Genomic DNA, 17,538 nt, shown 5'->3' with positions numbered 1-17,538 from the left:
ATCCCTGGGAAGAACAGCTACCAGGTCTCCCCCCACCTCCCTTCTCCTTGGTCAGTCTTCCCCTGGATCCACCATCCTGAACTTTCAGAAGCTCCATGAAAAATAAAACCTGCTGAAATCCATCAGAGAAGATGAGCTGTCTCAGACCTGATGGCTTTTCTCACACTTCTGCGTTGCGGTGCCTCAGTCTTGGGCCACAAACACAGCATGGATGGTTTGGTGGACAATCACATTTCAATGTTTTAAATTTTTCTTTTTGTTAAAAAAAATCAATAAAGAGGGAAGAAAAAGTTATACACACATGTATCACAGCATTTTCAAAAGGCCTTCTGCTGCATTCACATTAGCAGTTCAGCCTCAGTTGTAAGCCTGGATGTAAGGCAGCTGGAAGATTAAAACCGCATTGTTGGAAAGTCCGCTGAGGTGTTCTCTTGGAGATTTTTATTGTTTTCTGGTTTTATTTTCTTGGATGATTTTTATTATTATTAATTATTATTATTTTCACTTGTTTGCTTCTCTCTAAAGTTTGGCAGGCAAAGAGAAAATGCTTTTCTATTTTTCCTCACACATTCTGTCCATTTTGTTTTCTGTGTTTTAAGAAGAAAAAACCCAACAAAACCAATGACACGACTTCTGTCATTTTGTTTTGAGAAAGAAAAAGAACATGGGTCGGTTTCTGATAATGGCCTTTAGGAGGTATGTTGTTGAACTGGCTCAAATGCTTCATTTGCTTGCTGTTTACATTTTCCCTTCTGGCTGCAATGAACACACTTTTTTCATCATCCCCCCACCGCCTCTGCCCCCACCATGTCCTGTACAGATTCTGGTTCCAGATTCCCCACATGGATCTCCTGTTCCCCCTCCCAAATGGCAGTAGGTAGGTGCAACTGTAGGTTCATTTGACCTCTAAGGTATGATGCTGAAGTTAAGAGTTGGATGGAAGAGCCATGTGAGAGAAAAGCTTTCCCATCACTGTGAGAAAGAATGAAGCAACAGAGTCCAGTGGAGATGTGAGTGCCATGTTGGACTCAGCTCTACCTTGGCACTGGCATTAATTTGAGATTTTATATATATATAATTATATATACATATATATGCATGTATAGGCATACCTTGGCATACATACACATAGATATATATATATATATATATACATATATATGTCTTTGTGTGTGTGTGTATTTGTTTGCTATTTGTTTTAGCACACTGTCCCGTTCTCAGGTCTAGATTTGGGGCAGTTGGTCCTGGGGACAGGTTGGACGGAAGGGGCCAGAGTGCAGAAGAAGCCAGAGATGAGAGTGAGGCCCAGGCCCCCCCACGCACAGAACATGGACCAGCCATAGCCATGGCTGATGTCGTCGGGAAGTCCGTACAGGTAGCGGGGGTAGCGGGAGAGCTCAAAGTTGATTCCAGCCACGCACGTGCACAGTGAAATGATGCAGAAGGTTCCTGGAGGAGAGCGGGAAGGGGAGAAGGAGGGAGGAAAAAAGAAAGAGAAGTTAGAAGAGTGATAGACAAACCCTTTTCCAAGCTGCCTGAGAAGAGCTGGTTCAAGCAGTAAGGAAGTGCCTAAGGGAAGACGTTTGTATAGAGAGTGGCTTAGTCTGGAGGCTCCATGGAGAAAGCACTGAGTGCCACCAGAGCCTTGAATATTGATCTGCTGCTGACAGAGCTGTATGGAGAAACTTCAACAGGAGCACTTTTTCATTATGAGCACTCCCTTGGGAACCAGATGCTCCATGGAACCATTGATTTTTTCTGAAACTTTGCTTTACAGAATAAATACAGAGTGAATAATCTTGTTTTGACATTTTTGGAGGGGAAAATAACCTTGATTTTTTTTGTTTCATTCCAGTTTTTCAGTGATAGACTTTATAGAATATTACAATATACTTGTCATATTCTGGCTCTGTTGAAATGTACATTTGAACTTACGTGGGAGATTTTCTTCACACTTTCCTTATATCAAAATACAGAATTTTCATTATACAGTTTCCTTTTAAAATCACTAAAAGAAAAAAAATCTTAAAATCCTTTACAAAACTCAGATTCTGCCCTTTGCATGACTCCAGTTTCAATCTAGATGCCCTCTGCCACATTGCTGAAATCTTCAAAATATCCTGTTCTTGTTTTCCATCTCTGCAGCAATATTTCATTTCTTATTTCTTCCCGAAAACATGGCGAGGACAAACTTCCTAACTCTGTCAGGTGGTGTTACAGAAAGACATTCATATCAGATGAGGGCTGAACTTTATCCCACTCAGATGAGTCTAATTTTGATCTTTGGCCTCCAGCTTCATAGAAGCTAAACTCTGAGCTCCTGAAATGTCACAATTGCCACCCACATGCCAAATAATTGATAGATACAGATGCTACACACCTGCCACAAGAGATAACAACTCACATCAGCATGAAGTTGGTACTTTATTTTTCTTCTCTAATTCCTTCCTTTGTGGGACTCTAAATTGCCTGGAGAGCCCTGGGCACAGAATGCAGCCTACAGGATTCGTGCTATAGGACACACACGGTCAGTCCTGTGTGTCCTCCTCCGTTCCTGCATGGATCAGTGACATGTGACATGTGCTACCTGTGCAGCATGTCCTGCATCTCTTCACTTACAGCTGCTGGTGAGGAATGTCCTCTTTTTCCTGGTCCCACCCCTAAACCAGCATAATCTTTCACAATAGTCACAATCTGCCTAGTTTCAGTGACAAGCTCCTGTCTTTTGCTTAATAGGTGCCCTTGCTTCCTTCTACTCCTTCCTGCCACTGGCTCTGCTCCTCTTCTGCAACACTTCTGCTGTTGTTCCTCTGCTGCTTTGCTCTTTTTAGTTGCAGTTGCATTGAATAAATGAATTTGACACTTCCCACTGGGAACACAGAGCTAAGATTATTTGGTGAAATGCCATGGAATTTAGTTCAGAAACTGGGAGCATTTGCAGAAACATAAACGCATCACCAAAATGTGTGGACTTTGCGCTATACCCACCTCCTTTATTTAACAGGAACATCACATAGGTATTAAATCTACAGGCAAATCTCTATCATGGACCTACAGTGGGGCCACTGTTATTGTTCTGTCTCTGTTCCCTCTTCTGATCACTGCTGTGCCTGTTTGTATGGCCTTTTCTCCACTGTATTTTGGAATGTAACTTATAGATAGTCTCTGCTATCTATAAATAAAGGTCAGGTGCTTCCCCTAATGCCATGTACAGCTGCCAGATGGCCCAGGATATTCATAAATACTCAAATTATGGGAGTGCCACTGTCTACCAGTGAGGAACAGTGATCTGCTGAAGTAGGTACTATGCCTATCTCATTCAAAACAGCCTTCTTGCCTCCTATCAACACCCCAGCAGTCTGCAATCAGTGATCTGGATTCTTGCAAAAGCCTTGTGAGATCCCAGGCTCTGGAATTGTCCTATACTACTTCAATGCACAAAGTAGGATGAAAGGGGAGATCTCCATCCCACAATCCATTAGTCAAAAATTAGGTTGTTTGATTAGGAACCACATGTCCTTTCCATGTTTTACTGTGTTATTTAGGTTATTCAATAATATGAAGATGTGTGACAAGAATGTGGTTGCTCCCTGTGTTCTATGTCAGAACGGCTAGAACATTGTGGGATATACACACAATAATACCTCAGAGGCATTGTACTCTGAACTGAGCTCTGTGGCTCATTTCAAATGGTTGTGGTTTAGAAAATGACAGGGAAGGCCTTTCTTTGCTAGTAAGAACATGGTAATTTCTGTTCTCTCAAAATACAAGATTGTTAAGAGAGGTGGGTGGGAAAATCTGTGTGGCCAGACTAAAGCTGCATTTGCTAAGTATAAAAGGGAAGGAAATAACTTTGGATTTCAAATGCTCCCTGTGCTTTCACGCTTTGTCTTGGCTGTTTTGTTCACAAGCTCTTCAGTGCAATGAGTGTTGCTTCTTCTTTGTATTTGAGCAGGGCCCAATATATTTGCTCTCCACCTTGCTGAGGGTATTCTGCCCCTTAACAAAGGAACAACAAAGAGGAGCAAGTAACAACACTAGAGAACTAAGCAAATCACAAGCATGAGACTTCTCTAAAAAAAGCCTGGCCCCTTTCTGGAGTATGTGCTAACCCATGATGCAAATAAAGACTGCAATCCAGTGTCACAGAGTGCAGAGCACAGTCCTCAGCCTGTCACCCCCCAGTGCTTCTGCAGGATGTCTTGTACAACACAGACTTATCTGTCTCTCTAGTGCTGTTCATTGCAGACACAAAAAAATACCATTTTATGCCACCTAGAAAAATCTTCATGGCCATTTTATGACTCCTATGTGTTGCTTGTGTTCAGCCAAGCAAGGAAGTTCCTTCTTGTAGTTAATCTGGCCTCTCACCAGGAAGGCTACTGATAAAAAACAAGTAAGGTTCCTACCTCATGACTGTTCGGTAGCTTTTCCTCATGAACTGGCAATCACAACACAAAAGATCATCCTTGTAAATTGCACAGTTGTTGGCCATTGTAGTGAAAGAGTCATGAGTAAAAGAGATGCAAAACCTGAATTTATCAGTGGAAATGAAGCCTCTGCTAGTCCAGGTAAGACATGGAGCTGAGGTGGCAGGAGGAAGGAAGCTGTTGCTCCTGCCCATGGCACTCTGCACTACAGACACAGTGCTTCAGAGGCAGCAGGACTGAAGGAAGTCATGACCATTCCCAACCCTATGCTCCTTTTTCTCCCCAGAAGTCAAACTGAACCCTTCTGCAGTTTCCTCCCAGGTTTTTGCTGTCAGTGCGGTATCCTCCTACAAGTGCACTAATGCCCCAGATCTCCTGGAAACTGCACTGATACAAACTTTAATTTTTTTGTGAAAATCACTCACTGCAAGCAGATGACCAGACCTGAAGGCTGGTAGTTCAGCCATGGCCCTGGCACAAAATGTGAATGACAGGTGTCAATAAGAGCTCGCTGGTACATGAGCTGCCCAGGGAGATAAAGGCCGTGTCCTTCAGCAGCTGGGGGAGCAGAACTCGCAAAGTTCTTTGTGCTGGGATTTACACATTATCCTCCTAAGTGAAACCTAATGAACGACACATGGCAACAGTGGGATTTTTGACAGGTAATTCACATGTCACTGTAAAATGTTTCAATCAAGTGAGAGACAAAATTTCACGTAAAGCTGTGTCTGTGCCACAGAAACTACTCTTTGACATGTAGTCAAAGCTCCATCCTGACTCCTTGTAAGTAGCCTCACTTTATCTTGGCCTGGTTCTGACAGTGCCTGTCCTGCTAATAGGCTGATGATCATCAGTGGTTTGAGAACCTGAGCTATTAAATAACTCTTGGTTATCTTGTGCCTGTTTTTCTTATATATTACAGAAAAATATTAAAAATTACACTGAACATCACTTTCATTTAGATTTGAAGTTTTTTTAGGACAGAGATTAATTTATTATATATATATATATATATATATATATATATATATATATATAAGATTGGGGTCCTGCCATCCTTGCTGCAGGGGCAGATGTGGTCTGAAGAGGGATTGCAGGGAAAGGTAATGTCAATGCTGGTCAAAGCCTAATTCCGTGTGGATTATGAGTCAGAGCCTTTTGCTGTAGCTGTTTTCAAGCATGATTATATCAAACAATGCTATGGGCCTCTGTTGCAAGGAATTAATTTTTTCTTTTTTTGTAAATGTCCCTTTCTTTCCAATCAGCCTAGCTGTGTGAGGGTCTGCAATCCCACCACAGTTTTTAAACTTCTCCCCAGGGGAGACCAAAATTGCTTATGATTTAAACACAAACAGGCTCAAATCATCCATAGCAAATCTGTTTGAATTTTCCCTGATGCTAGTATCCCCTTGAACCATGTCAGAAGCCACATCCTTCACCCATAGACCTGGCTCAACTTCCAGAGTGATAGAGCTTGAGGAGCTTCCCAAGGTCCCTGGTGTTTTGAAACAAGAACTGGTGCCTTTCTTAGATGCACTGCAGATGAAGGGGGACCTTTGTGGTGCTAGGGCATAAACAGACCCTGTTGGCAGGAGCTTCATCTAAACACTCTCATCCTTATTATTAGAGAGGAGGTGTCTGACTGGAGCCTGAAGGAGACATCACCAATTTAAAGGCATGGGAAATCCAAAAAGCCAGTAATTAAAATGATCTGGGCACCAAGCCCATCTCTGAGACCCTCCTCCTAGAGATCATTTGTCTCATGATTTGGAAATAATTTCTTTCGCATCTGACAGAATGATGTTCATTCTCTCCCTTCCCCCCACAACAGATAGAAATGACTCACAAACTGTGCTGTCAGATGTACAGAGTAAACAACCCCAAAAACTGATTCTTCTCACCTTCTGTTATTTTTGAAAGCATATAGAAATGTCAAGTATTACTTATAAATTGGTAGATAAAAAGAGAACTGCAAAGGTATGGATTTTAAGATGTCCTTTGAAACCATGCAGTTTTCAAATAAATGTAAATCTCTGCCTTTTAAAGTATTTCTAGTAGCTTCTTGTGGCCACTAATGTCTTTGGAAGGAGTGTTGTTTACTTAATTATCATCACTTTCTTTTATTATAGGGCTATGGGAGAAAAAAAAATCTCACAAGTGAAACATTATCTTTACTTTCTCTCTGCCCTACTAGCTTTTACTATTTTCAAGGTACATCAAACAAACAAACAAAATTATGTCTGATCCTAAAGAGGAGTGTGAAGCATTAACTATTTAAATTATATCCCAATCAAATGAAATTATTAAAGAATACACTGAATTCCCTCCCAATACAGTGATGACAAAAGCCTTTTGGAGGGTGGGAGCAGCTTTGCAGTAAACTCCTTCTGTGCACGGATTAAATGCCTCAGCAGCACTCAGCTCTTGAGAACACTTTATTGCTCTGTGCATACACGCATAGAATATAAATTATTCCTTAATTATGTACTGTTCCAGCAGAAGCAGCTTGCAGCATCACCAATAGGCTGCAGAATAGCAAGGGGTTTACTGGAAAATTGCCCTTATGAAAAAGTGGAGATGGAAGGATAAATCTGACTGGGTGATGGAGATTTAGTGCCGTGTCCTTGTGAGATAACATCTTCACCTGGGTTGGGACTTAATGCATTTTTATATTATACCGTAGACCAGATAAACTGCAGGGTCTGCCATGATATTGCATTATAGCCACTCTCAGAATGTGGTTTGCATTTGGCCTTTGGTCTGCTGCCTCACAAGGTGCCAGAGGTGCCCAGTGAACGCCAGTGCTGTGCTTCTGCTGTGTGTCACCTCCCCTGTGTGCCTGTCTGGGACTGCTGCTGCACAAGCTGCAATGTCTTATGGTACCAGAGGATTATGTGTGCTCAGCCACAACCCCAAATGCTTAATGGGGACCATGCTTAGGCTTGTGTAAATCAGGATCTCATATATAGGAGCAATGCTGCAGCAGCTGAGAGCTGAACTCCAGTTTGCCCTGCTGATCCAAGTGTCAGTCCATATTTTTTACTGCAGATTTGCACATGGTGACATTTCAGTGACCGTATCGCTCGGGGCATGGGGCTGCACAGGGAGTGGATGCCTATGCTGTGCACAGCCACAGCCAGTGAGATACAGTGATGAGCAAGCACTCTCTGAAGCTGTGAGCTGGCGTATAAGGCAAAAGCAACACTACTTAGTTAAAGGCACACATGTTTGATGGACTAGGCAGAGAAGAAAGCTTTCAGATCAAAGCCTGAGTGAATAAACTTCTGAGTTCTTTAGCAGTGATGATTCCTATGACCCAACCAAAATAACCTAGCAATAATAGTGGGTTGACTACAGCCATTAAGCAAACATAACTGCTCATGAACTTGCAACCACAACACAGAAGACAGCAAAAATTGTGCCAGTTGCAGTACTGTGATATTCCAATTTTACTGGAGCAGAAAGCAAGAAAAGGACCACAGTGTCAAAATGAAGAAAAATTCTAATCCAAAGTAAGAAAAATTATCCCATCCATGCACTAGCAAGCACCGTGCTTGGCAACATACAGAGGCTTCTGGCAGGTTCTTTCATCCTCTGTAGTGTGGAGCTCACAGCATGATCCAGACAGAGGCCAAAAGATTAAATAGGCACTGGAGGTCTGAACAAACTCAAGTGACTCCATCATACCTCAGGTTTGCCTCAGAAGACGACACAAATTTAGTATCAAGCTGTAGCTTAGGCAGGTGCTTTCCACCCTAAGCATTTGTCAGAACTAAAGGGAAACTTGTAGAGTCAGGTTGGGTTTGCCTTGTCAGAGGATATGTCCTGTAGCATGAGGAATCTGTGCATCACATTGCATCTGGTCTTTTAGTAATGAGCTCATTACACCTCTAAGTATGTAAGACCATTTTCTTTCAGTCCAAAGACTGGACATCTCTCAGAAGGAGCCTAAGAGGATTCATGTAATCTTTCTTGTGCAGGAAATCCTAAATTGCTGAAAAGTCTACTGATAGATGTTCTTCAAGACAAGTGAAAGTGAACAACATGTACAACAAGTAAATTCAAGTAAATTCAATATAGCTTTCTTCCATATTGCCTACTGTGTGCCACTACAAATACTTCTAGAGGATAGCTAGTCACTTGCCATTTTAATCCTTCTGTTTGCTGAAGGCAGTACTAAAGAAGTCATTGGCAACTTGGGATGATGGTGGTGGTTATCTGATTTGGATAATTTCCCCTTTAGGTGCTGGAGAAAAGACTATCCATTCATTTTTGTCAAGTGACCAAAGGACTCTGCTTGTACAACTTTCAGGATCTTTACTGCAAAAGTCTCTGGGCTCTATTGCTGTTTCCCTGAGTTAACTTGTTAGGAACAGAAAATCCTTTCTGTATGTGCTGATACACTTACTGAAAGAGAATAGTCAGAAATCAAAATAAGATGAAGTTTTGTTTGGTCAACAGGAACCACCTAGTGCAGGGCACTCCTATGAAGTTTACATCATCCACATAAATGCTTGCAAGCAACAAACTAGACTGACACTGTACAGTCCTAAAGGGTCATGCTGAAATCTCCTTTCCTGTTGCAAAGGAAATGCCTGCTCATCCTCTGTAGCCCACACAAGACTGATCTCTCTATGCCCTGGAAGAGCCAGGTTGGGCAGAAATGAGGAAGGCCTTACTCATTTATAGTTTTTCCAGTTGCTTTTAAAATGCAGTTTCCAGTGTCCAGTTGGACTCTGTCCAGGCAGATTAGACCAAGTGAGTGTGGCAGTAATTTACCCAAGGGGAATGTTGTTTTCTGAGATGACAACCTGAGGAGACAAGAAAGTGATTTAAATCTTGCTTCAGCTTCTGCTTTTAACAAAAAGATCTGCCACACACAGAAATTTCCTCTCCATTCCCTTTGTAAGGTTTTCATTTTTGTCTAGCAAATTATGCTAGCATTAATCTTCCTTCTGTTGCATGTGCAGTCTCTCCTCTTTTAGGCCAGGCATGCAAACAACTCAGCACAATTTCCTTTTAAAAAGACCAATCAAATAATAAATGCCAGTTTTGTTTTCATTGTCTTCCTTTGGCTTGGTTCATCTTGCCATTGGAATTCAGAAGCCAGCAACAGATCAAAGACCTAGTGACATCATTAAAGGATATGGGACAACCACTGAATTTTAAAACACACAGAACTTGTTTTCCAGGGCTGTGGGTGAGAAAGTCTTTTGTATTTCTACAAAATCTGTCTCCTCTGCTTTATTTCTGCTTTATTTTACCTTCTGTCAGCCCCTCAAAGAACTACTGACATCCCTGAGAAGGAACTTGATTGCATGCCCTTCACGGACTACACTAAGTTGTCTGTTCTCGTAACTTTAGAAGGTACTGATGCTTCTGCCAGTTCCTCCCATCCTGATGAGGGAGAAATTACAAGTCAGTATAGCTGACTTAAAATGAACACACAAAGGAATATGAACAGTTCTTCCTGCTGAAAAGACAGACAGAGGTGACTCCTTAATTCACTGCACACCAAGTTCAGGGGGACAGTTTTGAGCTAGGACAGAAAAACAATGAGTTTAGAGGTGCACATACACTACTTGCCCTGTTTTTTGCTCCAGACTATAAGATCTCTGCACCTCATTGAAGAAGCTTTTTCTCTCCTCCTAAGGGCCAGTGCTTTCCCATGATCAAGTACAAGGCTGATGAAATTGTGTTGGTATTTCTTCCCCCACAGCCTGCAAGTGCACATCTAGGAGCATCAGAAATGAGCCACAGGGAAAAAAAACAACCCACAACATATTTGAAGGTTGACTTTGAAGTCAGCTGATAATGTTTCCATGGAGATGAAATGCTATGGAATTGACAATGAATTCCCTTCTTGAGGCTTTCCTTCCAGGGCAAAAAAAGCCCCACAGAACAATACTTCTAAATGACTACACTCTGCAGTACAGTTGTGCTATTGACTTGCAAAAACCACATCTATATCCCACCCTTGTTTTCTTATGGAGATGTTACTTCAGGTCTCAACATTTCAATGCCATGTGTGCCAGTATTCACCTAGAGAATCACATATATTCCTGAGGTACTGGGAAAAAAATACCACCTAGTGAAAATAATATTCTATGAGACAAAAGATATAACTCTGCATTTTAACTTATGCTGTAAATGAGAGTTATGATTCCCCTCGAGGAGTATTATAACATGAAATTATAAAAGAGTATTTCAGTTGCTGATAGGCAGTGACACAGATGTCTGTATTGCGAAAGTGAGTGATCTTTCCTATATCCAGAGTCTCCTATTTCCTTTTCAAAATGAGTGCCAGCATAAATAAATAAATGCAAAATGTGTTGTTGGTGCACCAGAGAGAAGTACCAGCAGTTAAGATGTAACATGGAGTCCCAGCTCTGCCTTTTAGGCCTTGTCCTGCCATCTGCTGAGCAACTTCTTTCTAGCTGGGAAATGCTCAACAGGCCACCCTGGCAATATATTATCCTCAAAAGATGGCAAAGGGGATGTATATCTGCCTGGGTGATTTCCTAAATATTTATTTTTGAGTGAAAATAGGAAATTAGATAGCATTCAAAAGGCATGTAGTAAGAGCTGCTAAAGGCTGATTACTGGCTCACTGGTCTGGATGAAGAAGCAGTTCCAGTTCTACCCCCATATCAGGACATGTGTATGTACAGTGAACCCATATCCACACATACATGTCTGGACATTAATCTATCAGTGTCCTGGTTTTGAAAGACATAAGAAAATAAAAGTCACACTTCAGACTCCAGAAATGGCAGTCTAAAATGGGACCAAGGAACATGACCTTGAAGCAGGTCTGTGAGAGACACCACAAACTGTGCAGAGAGAGATGTTTTAAAGGAATCATAGGATTGCTTATGTTGGAAATATCTCTAAGATCATCAAGTCCAACCATTAACCCATTGGAATTCACCACTGCCAAATCCACCACTAAGCCATGTTCACAAGTGCCACACCTGCACAACTCTGGGATGCCTCCAGGGATGGTGACCCTTTCTCTGGGCAGCCTGTTCCAATGTTTGAACATCCTTTTGGTGCAGAGGTTTTTCCTACTATCCAATCTAACGCTTCCCTGGTACAATTTGAGGCCATTTCCTCATGTTCTATGACTTGTTATTTGGAGAAAAGATCAATCCCTTCATAGCTACAATTTCCCGTCAGGTAGTTGCAAAGAGGAATAAAGTCTCCCCTGAGCCTGTCTTCTCCACATTAAGAACTCTCCTTGGACACTCCCCATAAAGAGGGACAAATTCTTAAAAGCAAAAAAGAACATTTTTAGAAAGAGTTTGAATCTTATTTCCTGAATATGAATGCTCTTGGGCTTGCTACATTACTTCCTGATGGACATAAAGCCTGTGTGACTGCTCTGAGCTCTGCTTCTCCTCACAGGTCCAAAGAGACCCTCATCAGCTCCTTTTCTGCCTTCCATAACACCCTTGTCATATGTTTGAGTGTTTTAAACAATCAGGAGCCTTTGAGAGGTTTAAACATTTAGAGCCTATTAATGCTGTACATTAACTCAAGCTTGTTCCAACTCAAATCCTTAAATCACTTTAGAAGATAATGCAAAATTTAACTAAAAGCACAGGTAGGAGCCAGAGTGTTCACATGTGTGGTGGTGGATGCATGGCAGAGGGGGAATAATTTTGTTGTGCTGAGGCTGGTCTCAAAGACTTTCATAACCCATTTATGGCATCTCTTGATACAAACCAGCCTGTGTCTCCATCTGGAGGTCAATCCACATAAATAAGTTCTCACAGTGATCTGTAGGGAGTTTTGCCAAATTTTTAAGCTCCTCTGCAGTCATCATTAATTTAGTACCTCCCACAGGAATAAAACATGATGGGTATCTCATTTTTTTCCAGTCTTCCAACTTATTTTGAATTATAAATACTCTTCAAAGTGGCCAAAGATATTATGCCTTTGTGAAAACTGCATTTATCCCAAGCTTCACCATTCACATTCCAGTAACTTACTGCAAATCTTGGTTTTTCTAAAGATCACATGCTGCTGTTTAAAATCTGTCTACATACACTTGTGCACACACATGTGAATTTATACTTGCCTTTACACAGGAAAAAATAATTGCTGTAAACTTTCTAAAACTATTCCTTTTTTGGAAGAGGCACAAGAAACTGAGCTTTCAAAGAATAATGTTGTATAAATTAAAAAAAAAATATGATCACAGGAATACTTTCCATATTCAGTGTTGTGGTTCATCACGTCACTACAAGTAAACATTTTGAAGAATGGGTAGAGACCTTGATTATTAATACAGGATATAAATCCCAGGTGCCCTGTGGGACATATCATATTTCCTAATGAATTCCAAAGAATAGCTCTTACTTTGTCCCTTTGTTTATCTTTCTCTTTGCTTCTTCTTGGCAGCTACTATGAAGGTGCTTCATAACTGCCTAGAAGATGTCAGTCACAGAGCTTTGCCTTACACCTGCTACATTAAATTGTTCCATTTTGTTAAATTATTCAGCAGTGGAGCAATTCTTTTGAGACGGCAGGACCACAGTTGTGTAGAATAAACACTCATCTTTTCTACCGTTATGTGCTATTTTCAAAGTACAGCGAGTTAAATTTGAGACCCAAATGACTCAACAGCTGGTAACAATCCGTGGCTGCAAACACACAGATGCCTCTGTTGTCATCTCCTCACATATGCACAGCATGGGCGGAGGAAGCACGGTGCAGAGGCTCGGGGTTTGGAGACAAGGCTCCCTGTGGAGGTGGGCACCAAAGAGGATACAGAGGTGTGCAGCACAGCTACACCGACAGTGGCACTGCACGGGCTCCCAAGCCCTGTCTTGAAGCCCCGCTCTCTGATGGGATTGGCATCCCAGCCTGGCCACCAGCTCCTGGGCACAGCGAGTCGTGCTGTGACAGCTGATGGCACTGGCACAGAGCCCCGGGTGTGTCCTCATCCCTGTTGGCACCTTGAGACAGCCCCGCGTGAAGTGTGCACAGCCGGGGCACAAGAAGGTGACCCCGTCTAAGTGGTTGGTCCATCCTCTGGCTGTGAGGACAATAAAGCATGTTGTTGCCTTACCCCTGCACTGAGGAAAGGAATATTTTGCAAGTATTTCTGAGAAGGCTGGAAATTACTTATTAAAAGCTATTTCTCCCTAGTTTAAAATTAAAAAAAGAACACACTTGTAACATACAAAAGTGGGTTTTTCTTGATTTCTTTAAAAAACATTCTCTCTTGCATATCCAAAATAAAACATTGCATTACACCAACACACCTGCATAACTTAAGTTTTTATTCCCTCTCACACATCTTTCCTGCCTGCTTATCTTTACTGCAGCAGCCAGCATTGGAATGAATAGGTGACCACCTCTGCTGTGGGAAGGATTTGAAGCTTTTCCAACCCTGACCTAGGTCCTCTGAGTATGGATGGGCTACAGAGAATAATGTCTCTGCAGCACTCTTAGAGGAGGTCAGAAGAAACCCAAATCAGTGGCAAAAGTGGAACTGGCAAATGGTACTTGAAACCCTCAGACTGGCAAATCATCACTGGTGATGAGGGAGGAGGAGAGGATGAAAGAAATTCCTGATTTTTTGAAAGCAAATGCTAGAACAAAAGCTCAGGCCAGAAGAACTCCACGCTACTGCTATAAGTGTACAGCATGACTTCCAGGCCTTTCAGTGCCACTAGAAAAGGAAGTTTTAGACTCCCAAGCAAAGCTCCAAGCCCAGTACCTCAGGCAAAAATATCACTAGGCAAAGACAAGAAATGAGCTGTTATATGAGACTCCAGATTATTTTATTACAGATCTGCATGGTGAAGCCAAATCACATATGGGGGCATTTAACACCTGGAATAATTTCTAAATAGACTAATTAGAGACTGAATTGTTAATGGTAAAATTTCTAATTGTCTCAAAGCAAGGTTACAGCAAAAAACTCACTTGACTTTGCAAAGAATGATGAATATTTGCAAGGCAAGTAAAATTACATGCTTCTCTAAGGAAATTGGCAGCAAATGAGGAAAAAACCATAAAGCCACACTAAAAGTGCATGTCACAAGACAAAACTGGCAGAGACCTGATAAGAGAACAGGTAAAAGTAAACAAGTGTAGAGATGATTTATTACATTCATTTGCAGTAAATTTGGAACAAAATAAGACAATGCAGAAGTCTCCCTGAAGGGCTGCCTTGTTAGGTATGCAGTAAAACCCCAACTACTTCACTGAAATGTGTTCTCAATACAAATTACAGACTTACAAAGGAAAATACATGGATGTGCAGCTGACAGACAGAGCTCTGATAAGGGTGATAAAACGTCATTCTTTGTGAGTCTTTTAATACATTTACAAAGGCAAGTGATGTAGCTTTGGCCAGGGATAATTGTGTGCTGAAACAAGTACCAAAACATGATATTGGAAGTGCCATTTTGTAGTTCCAGCAGTTCAGCAGGGAGGTGCACAAGTTAGGGAGGGGGAGGATGAAATTATTGCCAAAACACTGGATCATGTCGCCAGGAGGCAGCCACCCCACTTTCCCCACAGCAGGCCCTGATGAGGAGGAAAAGGGCTTTAAAGTATTTTGGTAAGAAGTCAGTCCTGCCCTCAAATTAGAAATAATGCAAGCCATATGATATTTCAAAACAGTTGACTAAAATCAGCTGACCTGGGAAAACATCAGACTGTCGGAGATTGTCTTTAAAAGATGATTTTATAAAGCAAGTACAGTAACACAAGATGTGGTGTGGTTGGGTTTGCATGACTGCAAACCTAACAGAATCTGAGATGCTGAAACAAGAAAATCCTGTGGATGAATGTGATGGAGAGCAGGTAGAAAAACCTAGGGTTAGATGGATCAGCTTGTTCACTGATCATGATACAGGAAATATTCACAAACAACTTAATGGAGAACTGAAAGAAGGAATTCCTGAGATAATGGAATTTGCCTTGGTAGAGTTATCAGCGTGCCAATTTGTAGCATCTCAGCTCTTTGGAGATGGAACTAAAACTGACATTTGACCTTGACAATATTGGCTAAATTAGATGTCGAGGGAGTGAAGACACCAACCAAAAGAATTGGCAGGTTTGCCATAATAAACCCAAACAAGTCAAGGACTTGAATACATTCAAAAGAACTGCTCAAAGCCAGAAAATGTGATCTTCCTGGGAACTGATGAGGTGGCCACCTCTAGCCTTGAAAATGCAAAGGCATAGTTTTGATGCAAATAAATTTGCTTTGGTCAAAACACAACGTATAAAATATCCCACATGCATTTCCTTGGGTAGATGTTTAACTGAATTCCTGTTAGACTAGGTACTTTATGAGCATGAAAGCATCACATTTGCCACAAGATTCTGACATTTGGAAGGAGTGTTACAGATGCTCCTAAGGTTCCAGAAATGATTATAAAATTACAAAATTACTGGCTGGAGCTTTTAGTAGTCCACAGATTTTTGATAATTTGAATGAAGAGAAAACACAAGAACCTGCAAGAGAATGTGCTTGGAGTCATGTATAATTTGAGTGTGACCTACTTCTGTAATAGAATTAAACAGTCTCAAGTAAGATGAATAAAATGAACTAATCACAGTGAAATTTAAGAGCACAATTCCAAATAAAGAAACTACCAAAAAGGGAAACTCTCTCACCTTGCAGGGTAAAATGATATTGACAACACAGGAATGTAACATTAGTGTAATTCTGGGTACAGGAGGCTGTGCAACAGTACCATCATGCAAAGTGAGATAAAAAGAGCTAAACATAATTTACAGTATCCATCTGGCTCTGTAGATGATGAGGGACTGAAAAAATCCTACTGTGTTCAGGCAAACACTGTAGTTAAAGATAAGGAATCCAAGTATAAATTGTACAATAAATACCAAAAATTATGGAAAAGAGCTGTGGAAGCCATAAGGAATCTGTGATTGCTGTTGATACAGATACATTTGGAATAAACAGAAAAGATGAATTATTAATAATTTTTAGCTTGTTACAAAATACGCAGAATAGCAGTGTAAAACAGACTCTAAATCACAGTTTACATGTCCTGAATTCCAGATGAGCTAAAAACCAAATAATGGCCTGCATTTCATAAATTACTTGTTTCAGCAATTTGCTTGAGAAATTAGATCAAGCAAAGTAAAGCAAGTCCTTATGAGGCACTGCCACATGGGTTAGCAAGAGGACTGTTTTGTAAATACAATAAAGAACCAGAGGTCCAAGCAAACCACGTCTGGTCTTATTAGATTATTATAGCACGCTTCTCAGTGCTCTGTTGAGATTTCCTGTTCAAAGAATTATGGGCAATAAGGGACAAACCCCATAGATATGTTAAGCTGGCAGTGTTTAAGCATTGCAAAAGAGCTATTTGTCTAGAAATAAAAACAGAGCAAATGCTATAAACATAGCCAAGACAAGTGGTGTTGAAAATGGAAGGGAAGGTTAGATTTCAGTCTGATTCTATGGCCACCAATTGAACACAGTCTCCTCTCAGCTGCAATGAGGTCAGATGGCAGAAACCTTCCAAAGCAGTTTTCCCATTATTAGACCTGAGAGAAAGGCAAAACTAAGAGGCACTCTGTCTCCATGCATTTTAAGAAACAGCACAGTAATATGTTGACAGCACTTATGGTGTGACAGAAGCAACAGTTTTGTACGCACACACTGTCCAGCAATAAAAAAGTTTAAATTAAAAACTCATTGGCTGTAAAAGGAATGACTGTGTAACACACATGACACAGCCTGAAAACATTGATAGCTACTGACTTTTAGATTAGATGGCTCTAGCTGTGTATTTTATTAACTGACTGCTTCAGTTTGTAGATGTTACTTTATGCCCATTTACTGTTAAAAGAAATCAGTTTAGCAATTGCTATTGACTTGTACAAAACAAGAACGAGGTTAACCTTTGGGTAATACTGATCCACGTGTCTGCACTGAAGCAGAAAATAAGTTTGATCTCCTCCCAGCACATCTTTCTTTATAATATTACACATCTTGACAGAATTTGGCAGATAAAATAATCTGGTGCCTCTCATTTCAATTAGTTTCATGTTCCAACTGCTGGATCTGGTTATTATTTTGTCTATGCAAAGAGCATGCTTCTATCAGATG

General features: G+C 41.0%; 1 protein-coding gene across 1 annotated transcript in view; it reads right to left on the bottom strand.

Annotated features, from left to right (window-relative positions):
- Window positions 1–1,047: 1,047 nt before the first annotated feature.
- Window positions 1,048–17,538, bottom strand: part of TMEM178B (transmembrane protein 178B) — a 205,944-nt gene continuing 189,453 nt past the window's right edge. The window contains exon 4 of the mRNA XM_021552032.4: window positions 1,048–1,449. Coding sequence (XP_021407707.1) covers window positions 1,199–1,449 — 251 coding nt within the window. The 3' untranslated portion in view covers window positions 1,048–1,198. The remainder of the gene's footprint in view (window positions 1,450–17,538) is intronic.

Source organism: Lonchura striata, chromosome 1A, assembly GCF_050655825.1.
Source record: "Lonchura striata isolate lonStrDom1 chromosome 1A, ASM5065582v1, whole genome shotgun sequence".
NCBI classification, from domain to species: domain Eukaryota; kingdom Metazoa; phylum Chordata; class Aves; order Passeriformes; family Estrildidae; genus Lonchura; species Lonchura striata.
The sequence above is the reverse complement of the archived record's forward strand: the minus strand, read 5'-3'. Positions and strand labels throughout refer to the sequence as shown.